Raw genomic sequence first — 15,294 nt, 5'->3', positions numbered from 1 at the left:
GACAGATTTCTGTATTGGAGCTGCTACTCTGCACTCAAACCTACCAGGACTAGGTATTATTATTATTCCCCCATATCTGTAGCTAGAAAATATTTCTTTACTGCTAAATTAATGTTCTGAATGTCGAGTACAGCACCTTTAACTCCCCACCCCCCTCAATAAAGGCAGTAATGTAAATAATATACTGGTTGGTCATTTAATTCATAACGATGCATCCTATTTTATAAACTGACCACATGTCTAAATCTAGATATGCAAATTGCCTTGTAATTATAGCTGTCAAAAATGTAGTGTAGTAAAACAGAAAAAACAATATTTGCCTGTGAAGTCACACCTGTAGCTCCAGAAAAAAGCAGAAAATGCTACTTTCAATTCCATTTCAGGTTCACACGCGTAAACATGAAATGTGTTTTGAAAATCGACTTCCAGCTAACTCATTCCTTTGTTTAAGACAGTGCTTGTCAGTTCTGTTGCTGTCATGTCACTGCTCCCATCAGCCAGTAGAAATAATGAATTCTAAATGCTGTCATTTAAACTTGTCTTATGTTTACTGAGGAAGAGGGTGGAGAGGCTGAACCACAGTGACTGTTGTTCATAAATTTCTCTCATGCCGTCTCTGCATGCACTGCATGGCATTCTAACAAATTACAAAGCACACACAGCAAAAAAACACAAAGTGATACACACTTTTTTTTCTTCTCCTTCAATTAAGGTTGTCTTAATTACTCGCTTAATCCGAGCTCCCTCTGTGAGAAACCATTTCACAGGATACACTGAACACAGACAAGTCAACACATTAAAGCATCAATCACATTACACTGCACTGCTCTCAAACACTCACAGAGCAAGCGGCGCTTTTCATAGAGGCGGAAAAGTAAAGATTTCGAAAAAGCTGTACCTTTGCTTTTAGCTAGAAGAGCAGGAGGCGAAGAGAGAAGAGAGGATCCACAGCCGAGAGAGCCCAGACAGGGAGGAAAAAGAAGAGGAGACGTAAGCTCAAATTCTAGCAGACACCCAACCTATCAATGTATGTATGAATACATGTCATGGGAATAAATCAATGTACAATAGCAATTGTAATGCGACTGTACATCACAACACACAAACACATGCAACTGCATTAGGCATTACAGGTTTTCTGAACATCACAACCATTCTGCCAGACAAAGGCAGAGCGCACCAACTACACAAACGGTGGAGTGGCTTGGTGAACTGTATAACACATAAGTAGTTTGTAATACCTTATTTTAGAATGATAATATTACTAAAAATATCTGCATAGTCCATAATACCTTAAAGAAAAACAGTTACTGCATTTGAATAATCATACACGAGGACAATGTAAGAAGAAAGACTTTCCAGCTTTCTTGTAGTTTATAAAAGATAAACTTCATATTGAACACTTATTTTTATAAAAATAAATGGTTCTGTTTGTCTAACATTTGTTACTCTTTATATTGAGATTTAGAACACTTTTAAATGTATGTATATATAAATATATTTTTGATTTAAAGGTACTACATGCTGTATAAACGCAATGTCAGTATAACAGGAAGAACAGGAAAACCGTTTTTCCAATTTAGGAGCATTCAGTATTCCACAACGGTTGTAATTCTATGCTAATCACCTACATTAAAAGGTCTCATATCATGGTCATTTTCAGGTTCATACATGTATTTTGGGTTTCTACTAGAACATACTTACATGCTTTAATGTAGATTATTTTTTTTCTCATACTGTCTGTCTGAAACGCTCCATTTTAGCACCTGTCTCTTTAAATCCCCTCCTAGAAAAAGCCCAGTCTGCTCTGATTGGTCAGTGTTTCTGGGTCTTTTGCATCTGCACTGTTGGAGTCTCTGCACCATCATGGTAGTCGGGAAATGACTGTAACGGCTCTGTAGCGCCACTTTCTACCTTTATGTAGTGTAGTTGTGACATCACAACCGTACAGAAGTCCTAACGGTTCGTTTAAAGGCACTGTTTCTGAATACGGGCTGTGTGCATTTCTCTGTGTGTTTTGATACTTTCACAGTATTTATATAGAACCTCAACCTGCTATATAAAACAAAAGACATGGACATTTTACTTTTCACAATATGGGACCTTTAACTCCTTTGCTGTGTCACATATTTGTAGTGGTTCATTATCAAGTGAAACCAGATATAAACAATGTATATGTGACGCCCAGCAATGTGTGGTCACATTATGTGTGGTCACATTATGTGTGGTCACATTATGTGGTTTAATTATTAATATTTTGAATTGTTGGCATATGTATATTGCTTTATAAGGGTCTCATTTCTTTCAATTTGGTGTAAATTCATTCTGTAAGCTGTATTCCAAATTTCTACCACAAGAGGGCCTCGCCACGCTACAGCCAAAGCCGAGCGAGCTAGCTTCACTTACAGAACGTGGGTGTCACGACGGGTATATTGTCCTATTTTGAGGCTCCTATGTGATTTTATTTCATATAGCCCTGTCATGTTAAATGCTGTTTAAGCAAGTGTGTGTTTGAAATACTGTTAACAGGTACATAGTTACATTTTGCTTGTGTAATGTCTCACGCCAGCTGTAGTATTTTATTAATAGAATTAACAGCATTTTGCTAATATGTTAGCATTCAGCCTGTGCGTCTGGAATCTTATTTGTAACGAGTAACGTTGCAGTTATTTGTTATTAGTAAAGTTATCAAAGCTGTTAGCAGCAGACCAAAGAAGTTTGGGAAAAGATTCTGAAAAATCTGTTTATTTGGGAAACTGAATTGTATGTGGTGATTATGGTAACTTACTTGATGATGTTCTTATGAGAAGGAATGTGAAATTGAGAACACATTTAAAGTACATGTTTATGTGTAAAATAAAGTCTGGCAGAAGCGAGAGAAGGAAACACAATACCGGTTGCCGGTCTCATAATTTTCCTGTTCTTTTCAGAACATTTTAATCTGACCACAGGCCTCACTGTCCTCTTGAAAGTAAATCTGCTTTCTGATCTTAAAACGCTATGGTTAGGGTTTGGCTAGCTTTTGGGAAAGATCATGGTTTTGGTTCATATAAATACTTTGTTAAGGAGGAGTTAGGAGACCTTTGTTGTCATGAGTACATGGGTAGGCCAGAGGTGTCAAACTCATTTTAGTTCATGGGCCACATACCCCTAATTTGATCTCAAGTGGGCCAGACCAGTAAACCACTCCAGAAAGATCAGAAACTTATCTGCCAAAGAGTTTCTTGTCAGCTGGATGTTGGCAAACGCAAGTTGCTTCTGCTACGACAGCATTCTAAGGCCATTGTAGGAAAAAAATAATGTTACGGACCCAGGACAGAGGGGTAATATTCAGAGAAAAAATTTGAATTTCTAAGAATAAAGTCGTACATTTATGGGGAAAAGAACTCGGATATTTTAGATTAAAGTGGTAAATTTGGAATTGGAATTAATTCTCTGCAGTTTTCACACTTTGCAAAGTCATCCAGTGGGCCTGATTGGACCCTTTGGCGGGCCAGTTCTGGCCCACGGGCCATATGCCTGGGGTAGGCAATTTGAGGGGCAATGCCACGGCACATATTTTCTACTTTGCACTGTGAACATTTGCACATTCCTTGATCAATATTTTGCACATTCCATCCTCTGTTTAAACACTGTACATCTTCTTTAATATATTCTTTTATAAATATCTATTTCATTTATGATCTTTACTTAAGCTTATCCTGCTTTATTGTTATGCATCAAAATACCAAGGTAAATTCCTTGTATGTAAACCGGATTCTGATTTTTTTGTTGTATTTTAGAAGATTGTTGTGTGTTTTTTGTGTATTAAGTACAATATTTCTTTCTGAACTGTAGTGGAGTAGAAGTATAAAGTAGCATAAAATAAAAATACTTAATTAGTACAATCTCAAAAAGTTTACTTAAGTGCAGTACCTCGTTCTTAGGTACTTTCCATAATTGCCTCTGTCACCTAACTATAAACCAATGTTTTAATTCATCTGATGAAACAACTCTCCAATTTTGCTTCTGTTCGTACCTGATGTCTCAGAAATAACATGACATGAGTGTGACATTCACCATGCTAAATCATGTTAAATTCCACTTGAGTCTGAAGCTAAGATGGTAAGTGCTGCTACTCTGCTAAGCAACGCTGGGTTCACACTTGACATGGAAGTGCTGCGAATGGCCATGAAGCACTTTTCCGCTGCCTTTTGGCGCCCATGGTAACCAATTGGGCTGTTACACAGTAGGCGCTGCAGCTCACAATCTGCAGCAAAACATAGTTTAGCAGTTTGGCCTATCTTTCTGCGTGCCGCTTGCAAATCTGGCAAGAAAACACACTGATAATCTATTATGAACAATATAAAGACACATTATGTATGATATAAAAGATCTGATTCTGATACATAATAAAATATGCATCTAAAGCAATAACTTATTTCACTAGTAAATCGCTGTTGAATGACAAAAACAACCACCAGATGGGAAAAGGACATTTACAATAACTTCACAGTTGGGACTTCACAAATGTGACAAATGTCATAACTGGACATTACACCACGACACTGTAGTTTACCAGTTTCATTTAATGCACCGTCTGTGTTCTCCGACGGCAGCTGCAGATTGTTACATACCGGTGTTGAATCCTCTAGTAAAACACAGTCAAACTTTACACCGTTTAGCGTTAGCTGTCAGCATTTTAACCGTGTTTAATCCAGCTACTAGCTAGCGGTAGGCTAACGTTAGCTGCTGTCGAGTATAGTGTTAACAAAGAATTTCTAATAAGACGGGCTTTGGTGTTAACTGGCGTCACATGCAGATTTTTACAAGTAAATGTTCCAATTAATGATCCAGGCAGCACATTCTCGTCTCCCTCCTTCATTTTACAGTCCAATGGTGGCTAGAACGGCTCCGGGTCAAACGTCAATATGGAATGGATTAATCTGCGTTATTTTTTTGAACGTGTTATTTTTTCTCAGATTAATTAATCAAAATTAACGCGTTATTTTGACAGCCCTAGAAACTACCCATCTGTTAAGCTGTATTAAAATGTAGTCCAGTACCACTGCTGTTTGTGATTGTGTGTTTTAAATGATGTACTTACTCCACATATTTGTCACTGACAGAGCTGAGCAGACACACACAGACAGAGATTAGCTACATGTGATTGGAGATGAGCAGAAGCTTGTTGACCGGTGCGGAGAAAAGCCAGGCTACTGTTCACCGAGAATTGACGGTTGGTGCTTTGCAGTGCTGCAGCCTCCAGTGTGAATCTGGCGTAAGGCTAGTTACCTTAAACAATAATTAGGCAAATGCTACTATACTTATTCTCCATCAGAACTGCACTTAGTAACTACTCGGTCAAACACTGAGTGTTTGTATGTATTAGCAGACAATTTTGATCCATTTTGTCCAACAACAGTCAGATAGTAGCCTCTACACTGTTTTGACCGAATATATAGTTAGTGCGTTTTGGCTTCGTAGGGCAGTACAGCACAATTATAAAATGACACTGTATATCACAATGTATATAGAACCATGCACTTTCACATTTATTCCACATCAACGCCAAAACATGCAGCTCCACATTACAATCACAAAACAAACAAAGACATGACAGCGAAAAAGGAAGGAGAGGCATACCTTGTTCTGCCATCATATGTGCAAGGCCTTGAGAAGATAAAAGAGGGATAAAAGAGAGGGAAGGAAAGAATGACAGACCTCTTGAGAAAAAGAGCACACACTTAGTTTCAATACTGTTTGGTATTGTGATGATACATGTTTACACCCAGGAGGGAAAGCATGACATCAAAACACACCAACATGTCACACAAAGCTTCCTGTGGCTTTCTTGAGAAGAAATACCAGCATGTTAGAAGAAGTGAGAGCCTGGAGGAAACATTTCACCTCATCTTTAATTCAATAACAGAGCTCACAGTCACTGACCTGATGTTTGGACCTAAACCTGCAATAACTGATTTTTCTGCGAAAATAAGCTGTGAACACATTGACATACAGCCTTTTAAGTTGATGTGGTGAACCTGTTAGTAAACAGCAGCTTATTTACACATCCAGCAGTGATGGAGCAACATTATCATTTATGCAGTCGTATGGAGTATGGAGTCGTGGTTCTGCCCACCTAATATAGGTTAGTCCAATATTTACTCTCTTTTAGCTCAGTTTTTGGTCTCTACCAAACTCCTATTCTAAATAAATTTAATTATATTATCATATACAAACATACTGGCGCTCTGTTGCACCCTCATCTTCCGCAATCATTTAAAGGCTGGAGAATTAGCCCTAACTGCTTATCTCAATGAAACCAATCCATATATTTTTAAAACAGTACATGGAAACATGGATTACTTCACATTTTCCAACCCAACCCAACATGCACAAATTCTAATGGGCTTGACACACAGTAGGTGAGTTCCAATAAAACCAGTGTGAATAGGTGAATTCTGTTCATTTGAAATATGTCAAATTGCATCAAGACAATGACAAATCATTTCTAATATAATCTGTTGCATTAAATAACAGTCGCTCACCAGGTGCCGTTCCAGGCAACCACTGTTTACAGTTAATGTAATTGCCCAGTCTGGAAACTGTCAGATAAGAATATTTGTCAAAGTAACCTATTACCATGAACAAGAAGCTGTTTTCACTTTTTGTGTCAAAGTTCCGTTATGGCTACTAATGCTACTGTTTTCTGAAAGCTAAAGTAAATTAGCTGAAGGAAATCCATCTAGAACCTCCAATCCCAAAGGAATAAGTTACAGAGTACATAAATAGTATAGAATTTTGTAATTAAAGGGCAAATTAATCTAAGCACAGTTTTTTGTTGCATCTTCTATTATGTACTTTTTTACACACTACTTCATTGTAATTTCTTTTTGGCAGCTTTATGTGGTCATTCTGTTAGACCATGATGTAGCAGTTAGCACCTGTAAGCTGGTCAACGGGAAAGGCTAGCAGAATCACCTAGCCAATACTATGTTTGTATTGACCTAGCCTGTCTGGAAATCTGCAGCTATGCAAATAATAACTGTTTTTCATATATTTACATTTATTCATTCAAACTCACCTGGCATATTGTTGTTGACCTCTGGAATACAAGGAGACAGAGAAAACAAGCAAACAAAGCCAGCATTAGAAACACTCATTACTTGCATGTTGACTGTCATGCAAAATATTCATAGTCCATACAGAGGGCTGGCAGTGGGCACAGCCATGTGTATGTCAGTTACAATGCAGAAGGTTTTAGCAACAAGGTGTGAAAGCAGCAACATTTGGTTTGGAATTATTATTATTGGAATCATTCAGTCCCATTAGATTGCATTCAGAGAGAAATATCCAGCGGGAAGACAAAGGCATCTCTTCCTTCCATCTATAAACACACCGATGACACAGACTTTATGTATTTCCGGTATCTTTCAGTGCAGACACATGATACTCAGGTGCTGTTAAATTATAAAGGCATACAACAAGGCGACCCAAAACCCCAAATAAGGTCATCCTTTAAGTGACTTGTGAGTTTTGTTACCATAGTCCAAGGAATGAAAGAACAAGCCAACAGACTTAGAGCATCTGTCCCAAGAGACTGAGATGTTGTGTAAAGTGTTGGACAGACTAAACACCATACTGATGATTTTGCTATACTTAGAGCCACTGCAGTGTAGAGCCACTGCAGTGTTAATGTGTCAAGTTTGTTAAAGCAATGTGGCCACTAATATAAAAATCCAGGATCCCCCTGTAAACAATGAATATTTACAGCGAAACCCTGGAAAATATGAACTGCACTTTGAGCTTTTAGCATAGATTAATGTAGCAAAGTGGAAATTCTGACATGATAAAAAGTCTGGGGTCAAAAAAATGCTCTCTGAATGGTGTCCATTTCTATGCAAAGCCACGATATCGCCCTCTGGACACATGAAAATGATCAAAATTACAAAATGTAAGAAGTTCAGTGCTTTAAAGAAACTAATTGTTGGCAAGTATTTTATTAAAAATATAATTGGTGTAAGAAAAATGAAATTAAAAAATAAATGTAAATGGACTGCATTTATATAGCACTTTTCTAGTCTTAACAAGCACACTAAGCGCTTTACACAGTACAGGCACCATTCACATGTACACACATGGTCGATACAAGGTGCCACCTGCTCATCACACACCTTCAAACATTAATGGCGCAGCATCATAAGCAATTCAGGTTCAGGTTCAGTGCCCAAGGACACTTTGACATGTAGAACCACTGACCTTCCGATTGGTAGACGACCGCTGTACCACCTGAGCCATAGCCGGCCATAATATCTGTTCCATAGATTGTGATACAGAAAATAATATATGAACTACAGACTCCCATATGCAAGCTTTTCAATTTAAATTGTTAAGACTGCTTGCAGCTTTCTTGAGAACCGCATATACGTAGGACTTCACACTCTTAACACATTACACTGTGCTTCCTTGGGTCCTCTGCAACACACCTGCCAAGGCATAATTGTTTCACATACCCAGGTCACGGCTAATCACGGTCAGAAACACCAGTGAAATACATTAATGGTTCACAGGAAAAAACACCACAAGCAGACTTTACCATTAGGCAAAGTAGCCAACTGCCTGCTCCCTCCAACAAAAAGGACCCCAAACAGCTGAATTATTATGTATTATGTTTAGATATAAAAAATATTGAATTATGTTACTATTCTAACTGATTATACCCAGGTGTTGTGTCGATATTGAAGATCTCCACCAGGTGCGTCTCCCTCTTCCCTCCCAAACAAAGAAGAGTCTTCAACATTGTTTGTTAACTCCATCCTTCTGGTTAGTGCTAGCTAAATCCCGGGACCCGCAGTTTATCTTTTGACTACCTGCTTCCGTGATATACCAAAGCAGACGTAACAGAAGGCAGCAAAGATAACACAAACAGGGATTTATTAATCATAATATATCAGGTATGGAATCAATCTGCAGATGATCCAGTTCAAAATGAGACCAAACTTGTACAAACCCCAATTCCAATGAAGTTGGGACATTGTGTAAAACGTCAATAAAAACAATGACTTGCAAAAAAGATTTGCAAATCATTTTCAACCTATATTCAATTGAATACACTACACAGACAAGATATTAATGTTCAAATTGATAAACCTTATTGTTTTTTTGCAAATATTCACTCATTTTGAATTTGATGCTTTAAACACGTTCCAAACAAGCTGGGACAGGGGCATGTTTACCACTGTGTTACATCACCTTCCCTTTTAACAACACTCAATAAGCATTTGGTAACTGAGGACACTAATTGTTGAAGCTTTGTAGGTGGAATTCTTTCCCATTCTTGCTTGATGTAAGATTTCAGTTGCTCAACAGTCTGGGGTCTCCGTTGTCAAATTTTGCACTTCATAATGCGCCACACATTTTCAATGGGAGACAGATCTGGACTGCAAGCAGGCGAGTCTAGTACCTGCACTCTTTTACTATGAAGCCACACAGTTTTGTTCCCATGTTTCACTTTAAATACGTGTAGAACAGCCAGGTGTTGTGGTCACATGATTAACGGTCACCGTACAGCTTTTTCACAACGTTAAATAAAACGATCATATATGTTATTTTGGAGTCATTGGCAATTGCCCTATTCTGCCATTACGGTATGAGGTTGTGTTGAAGAAAAGACATATTTTTTTTCTGACAGGAGTCCATCCATCCATCTTCGTCCGCTTATCCGGGGTCGGGTCGCGGGGGTAGCAGCTCCAGCAGGGGACCCCAAACTTCCCTTTCCCGAGCCACATTAACCAGCTCCGACTGGGGGATCCCGAGGCATTCCCAGGCCAGGTTGGAGATATAATCCCTCCACCTAGTCCTGGGTCTTCCTCGGGGCCTCCTCCCAGCTGGACGTGCCTGGAACACCTCCCTAGGGAGGCGCCCAGGGGGCATCCTTACCAGATGCCCGAACCACCTCAACTGGCTCCTTTCGACATGAAGGAGCAGCGGCTCTACTCCGAGCTCCTCACGGATAACTGAGCTTCTCACCCTATCTCTAAGGGAGACGCCAGCTACCCTCCTGAGGAAACCCATTTCGGCCGCTTGTACCCTGGATCTTATTCTTTCGGTCATGACCCAGCCTTCATGACCATAGGTGAGGGTAGGAACAAAAACTGACTGGTAGATTGAGAGCTTTGCCTTCTGGCTCAGCTCTCTTTTCGCCACAACGGTGCGATAAATTGAATGTAATACCGCACCTGCTGTGCCGATTCTCCGACCAATCTCCCCGCTCCATTGTCCCCTCACTCGCGAACAAGACCCCAAGGTACTTGAACTCCTTCACTTGGGGTAAGGACTCATTCCCTACCTGGAGAAGGCACTCCATCGGTTTCCTGCTGAGAACCATGGCCTCCGATTTAGAGGTGCTGATCCTCATCCCAGCCGCTTCACACTCGGCTGCGAACCGATCCAGTGAGTGCTGAAGGTCACAGGCCGATGATGCTATCAGGACCACATCATCTGCAAAAGCAGCGATGAGATCCCCAGCCCACCGAACTGCAACCCCTCTCCACCCCGACTACGCCGATATCCTGTCCATAAATACTACAAACAGGATTGGTGACAAAGCTTTAGCTCTGGCGGAGGCCAACTCTCACCTGAAACGAGTCCGACTTACTGCCGAGAACCCGACACAGCTCTCGCTTTGGTCGTACAGAGATTGGATGGCCCTGAGAAGGGACCCTCACCCCGTACTCCCGCAGCACCTCCCACAGTATCTCCCAGGGCACCCGGTCATACGCCTTCTCCAGATCCACAAAACACATGTAGACTGGTTGGGCATACTCCCAGGCTCCCTCCAGGATCCTTGCGAGAGTAAAGATCTGGTCCGTTGTTCCACGACCAGGACGGAATCCGCATTGTTCCTCTTCAACCTGAGGTTCGACTATCGACCGAACCCTCCTTTCCAGCACCTTGGCGTAGACTTTACCAGGGAGGCTGAGAAGTGTGATACCCCTGTAATTGGCACACACCCTCTGGTCCCCCTTTTTAAAAAGGGGAACCACCACCCCGGTCTGCCACTCCTTAGGCACCATCCCAGACTTCCACGCAATGTTGAAGAGGCGTGTCAACCAAGACACCCGTCCACACCCAGAGCCTTAAGCATTTCTGGACGGATCTCATCAATTCCTGGGGCTTTGCCACTGTGGAGTTGTTTAACTACCTCAGCAACCTCCACCAGGGAAATTGACGACAATCCCCCATCATCCTCCAGCTCTGCCTCTACCATAGAGTGCGTATTAGTCGGATTTAGGAGTTCCTCAAAGTGCTCCTTCCACCGCCCTATTACCTCCTCAGTTGAGGTCAACAGCGTCCCATCCTTACTGTACACAGCTTGGATGGTTCCCTGCTTCCCCCTCCTGAGGTGGCGAACGGTTTTCCAGAAGCACCTTGGTGCCGACCGAAAGTCCTTCTCCATGTCTTCTCCGAACTTCTCCCACACCCGCTGCTTTGCCTCTTTCACGGTAGAGGCTGCAGCCCTTCGGGCCCTTCGGTACATTGCAACTGCCTCCGGAGTCCTCTGGGATAACATATCCCAGAAAGACTCCTTCTTCAGTCGGATCGGCTTCCCTGACCACCGATGTCCACCACGGTGTTCGTGGGTTACCGCCCCTGAGGCACCTAAGACCCTAAGACCACAGCTCCTCCCCGCAGCTTCAGCAATGGAAACTTTGAACATTGTCCACTCGGGTTCAATGCCCCCAGCCTCCACAGGGATGCACGAAAAGCTCCGCCGGAGGTGTGAGTTGAAAGTCTATCGGACAGGGGCCTCCTCCAGACGTTCCCAATTTACCCGCACTACCCGCTTTGGGCTTACCAGGTCTGTCCAGAGTCTTCCCCCACCCCTGACCCAACTCACCACCAGATGATGATCGATTGACAGCTTGCCCTCTCTCTTCACCCGAGTGTCCAAAACATACGGCCTCAGATCAGATGAAACAATTATAAAATCGATCATTGACCTTTGGTCCTTCCCCCACAGAGAGGTGACATTCCACGTCCCCAGAGCGAGCGTCTGCTGCCCAGGTCTAGTCCGTCGAGGCCCCTGACCTTCACTGCCACCCATATGGCAGCGCACCCGACCCCAGCGGTTCCTCCCACAGGTCGTGGGCCCATGGGATGGAGAGATAGGTGCCACGTAGCTTTTTCGGGCTGTGCCGGACCGGGCTCCGTGGCAAACCCGGCCACCAGACGCTCGCTGACGAGCCCTCCATCTGGGCCTGGCTCCAGACGGGGGCCCCGGGCTTCCTCCGGGCAGGGTCACTCCATCTCTACCTCGGTCACTCATAGGGTTTTTGAACCATTCTTTGTCTGGCCCCTCACCTGAGACCACTTTGCCTTGGGAGACCCTACCAGGAGCACAAAGCTCCAGACAACACAGCCCTCAGGTTCATAGGGACACACAAACCTCTCCACCACGATAAGGTGATGGTCCCCGGAGAGGTTCTGACAGGAGTCAGGGTTTTATTTTATGAAAACAAAAATATGTCTTTATTACAGTCAGGGAGTGGCCAAAGTTGACTTCTCTTCCAGAAACGATGAATATTTCTGACAAATTCTGCTGTAAACTGTGCCATGGAATTTGAGAAGATCCATCCATCTTCATTCGTCTCCGTCCGCTTATTCGGGGTCAGGTCGCGTGGACAGCAGCTCCAGCAGGGGACCCAAACTTCCCTTTCCCGAGGCCTCCTCCCAGCTGGATGTGCCTGGAACACCTCCCTAGGGAGGCGCCCAGGGGGCATTCTTACCAGATGCCCAAACCACCTCAAATGGCTCCTTTCTACACAAAGGAGCAGCGGCTCTACTCTGAGTTCCTCACGGATGACTGAGCTTCTCACCCTAAGACGCACCTAAGACCCTAAGACCACAGCTCCCCACCACAGCTTCAGAAATGGAAACTTTGAATATTGGCCACTCGGGTTCAATGCCCCCAGCGTCCACAGGGATGCACAAAAAAGCTCCGCTGGAGGTGTGAGTTGAAAGTCTGTCGAACACGGGCCTCCTCCAGACTTACCAGGTCTGTCCAGAACTCACCACCAGATGGTGATTGGTTGACAGCTCTGCCCCTCTCTTCACCCGAGTGTGAAGGCAGCACACCCGACCCCAGCGGTTCCTCCTACAGGTGGAGGGTCCAGAGAAGATATCTCGCCAAATACTGGACAGATCAGTGACTATTTCCCTGCAAAGTCCCCAGCACCTTAGCGCAGCAACAACCAGACAAAGTTCATCATCAAAACCATTGCTCTTCTTTGATTATTGAAATATATGTGGCCTTATTTAGTTAGGCCACTAACACTAATGACATTGGAAATTTAAGTAAAAGGTAATTTAATTGAGATGCAATGCAATGCAAATGTTGGTCATGGTTTAACACAAAGTTGCTTGTCCAATGCTGTAATCTTTCTGCTGAGGACAGGTTTGTATGTAGGCACATATTTGGTACAAGGTGTTTTTCTCTATTCGGTTTTCCACTGCAGATAGTACCAGTTCAGTGTATGCGGGATTATTAGCTGGTTGTCGTAGCATCACATTAATGGCCTGTATGGTGGATCGACAGAAGCGAGACTTCCAACCACTGGGGACAGAGTAGATAAAAAGTAGTAACAACAGGGAGAGCAGATTAACAAAATAATCTTTCAGTTCTCTCCCCCACTTCAGTTTGACTTTCTGACTAATCCATCATTCAAAGCTCAATCTCTCTCTGTCCTGATGATCAGCTGTATTCACTCGCCATAATTTTGTTCTCTACCATGACCTACTTCCTTTGACGATTTATTTCCCCTGTATTTCTATTTGTGTGTGTGTGTGTGTGTGTGTGTGTGTGTGTGTGTGTGTGTGTGTGTGTGTGTGTGTGTGTGTGTGTGTGTCAAGTATAACTCCCAGTGGCGGGCTAGCCAGCATTTAACTCAATACGATTTCTGTATGAAGGAGCAATATTTTTCTTATATAGTTCTAGTTATATATATATATATATATATATATATATATATATATATATATATATATATATATAGTTATAGTTACACATCTATATCCTCCAGCTCTCCTCAGAAATCCCCCCCCAAAAAGAATTCATACAGATCAACTATTCTTCAGGGGGACTCACCAGTACTTTGAAAAACATATGTGTCCCTCAGTGGACACATAATCTAGGTAAGAGTATGACTCTCTCTTTTAATTCACTACCAAAAAGGTAACGCGAGGATAGCGGGGGATTAGAGCTCAAAGTGGATTACTTAAAGGGATGATTCATGATTCATGTTGGATAAAGTGGGAGAGTGCAGTGATTAATGAGGTATTTCAAATTCTGCTTGCTTCCATCAGTGCTGGCTTAACTTATTGTTTCCTACACGTTATTCACATGGAAGGTAAATCGGCATATGGAAGTAATGTTTACACACACACACACACACACACACACACACACACACAGGAAGTGTGAGGGCTTGATTATTACCATTTTCATTATTAATATTGTTACAGCCATAATCTCCTCACTGACAGATTTCACCAGCAGCCATGCTTCATGTTGATATGAGCATACGGGTGGCTGGAGAAACAGCCAGGGAGGGCTGCTGAAGCCATCTGCTCATGTTGGGGTGTCCACAGCATACTGCTGGTAGAGCGTCGGTGACTTGTCAGAGAGGGAACCGAGATAGAAAGATGTTGTGTTTCCTAGTTTCTGAACAACAGAGGTGCTGTGAAAAGTTAGAGCTACAGGTTTGTTTGCTAACATGCATTGGTCATTGGACTGTTAAAAAGCATTAAAAACTAGGGGTGTTTTTATAGCTTCACTTTCATATGGCCCATGTAGTTTGGCTTATTTGAAGCTAATGTACTTGCACTTACTTCTTGTTGTCCGGAGTTTGTAGCTTCAAGGATGAAAGCACTTAATTGGAAGTTACTTTGGATAAAAGCGTCAGCTAAATGACATGTAATGTGATATAATGTAATGTAATGTGTGACGAGACACTCAGCTCACTTGACGAGATGATACACGAGATTGGTTTCACAAGAACGACACTGTTGTGATTGTGTAGGTTTCTGTTCTCCTGTTTTGACCGTGTATTATTCTGCTGATGGTGTATGTTTCTGTTTTTCCTGTTTTGATTGTGTATTATACTGATTATTGCATATGTTTTTGTTTCCTGTTCTATTTTGGTAGTCTGGTTTTCTGTCTTGTCTTATCTTACTTTACTTCCTGTCTTTTAGTTTTCCCACCCGTGTGATTGTCTAATGTGTTCCACCTGTTCCCCAGTCCTAGTGTCACCT

The 15,294-nt window shown here is 42.3% G+C and overlaps 1 protein-coding gene across 1 annotated transcript in view; it reads right to left on the bottom strand.

Annotated features, from left to right (window-relative positions):
- The window catches only part of nrxn3a (neurexin 3a), a 240,667-nt gene that overhangs the window by 189,012 nt on the left and 36,361 nt on the right, over positions 1-15,294 (bottom strand). The window contains exons 3-5 of the mRNA XM_078277724.1: positions 7,067-7,087; positions 5,626-5,652; positions 899-910 (exon numbers count right to left, since the gene is read on the bottom strand). Of these exons, the coding sequence (XP_078133850.1) occupies positions 899-910; positions 5,626-5,652; positions 7,067-7,087 (60 nt within the window). The remainder of the gene's footprint in view (positions 1-898; positions 911-5,625; positions 5,653-7,066; positions 7,088-15,294) is intronic.

Source organism: Sander vitreus, chromosome 20 (assembly GCF_031162955.1).
Source record: "Sander vitreus isolate 19-12246 chromosome 20, sanVit1, whole genome shotgun sequence".
NCBI lineage: Eukaryota > Metazoa > Chordata > Actinopteri > Perciformes > Percidae > Sander > Sander vitreus.
The sequence above is the reverse complement of the archived record's forward strand: the minus strand, read 5'-3'. Positions and strand labels throughout refer to the sequence as shown.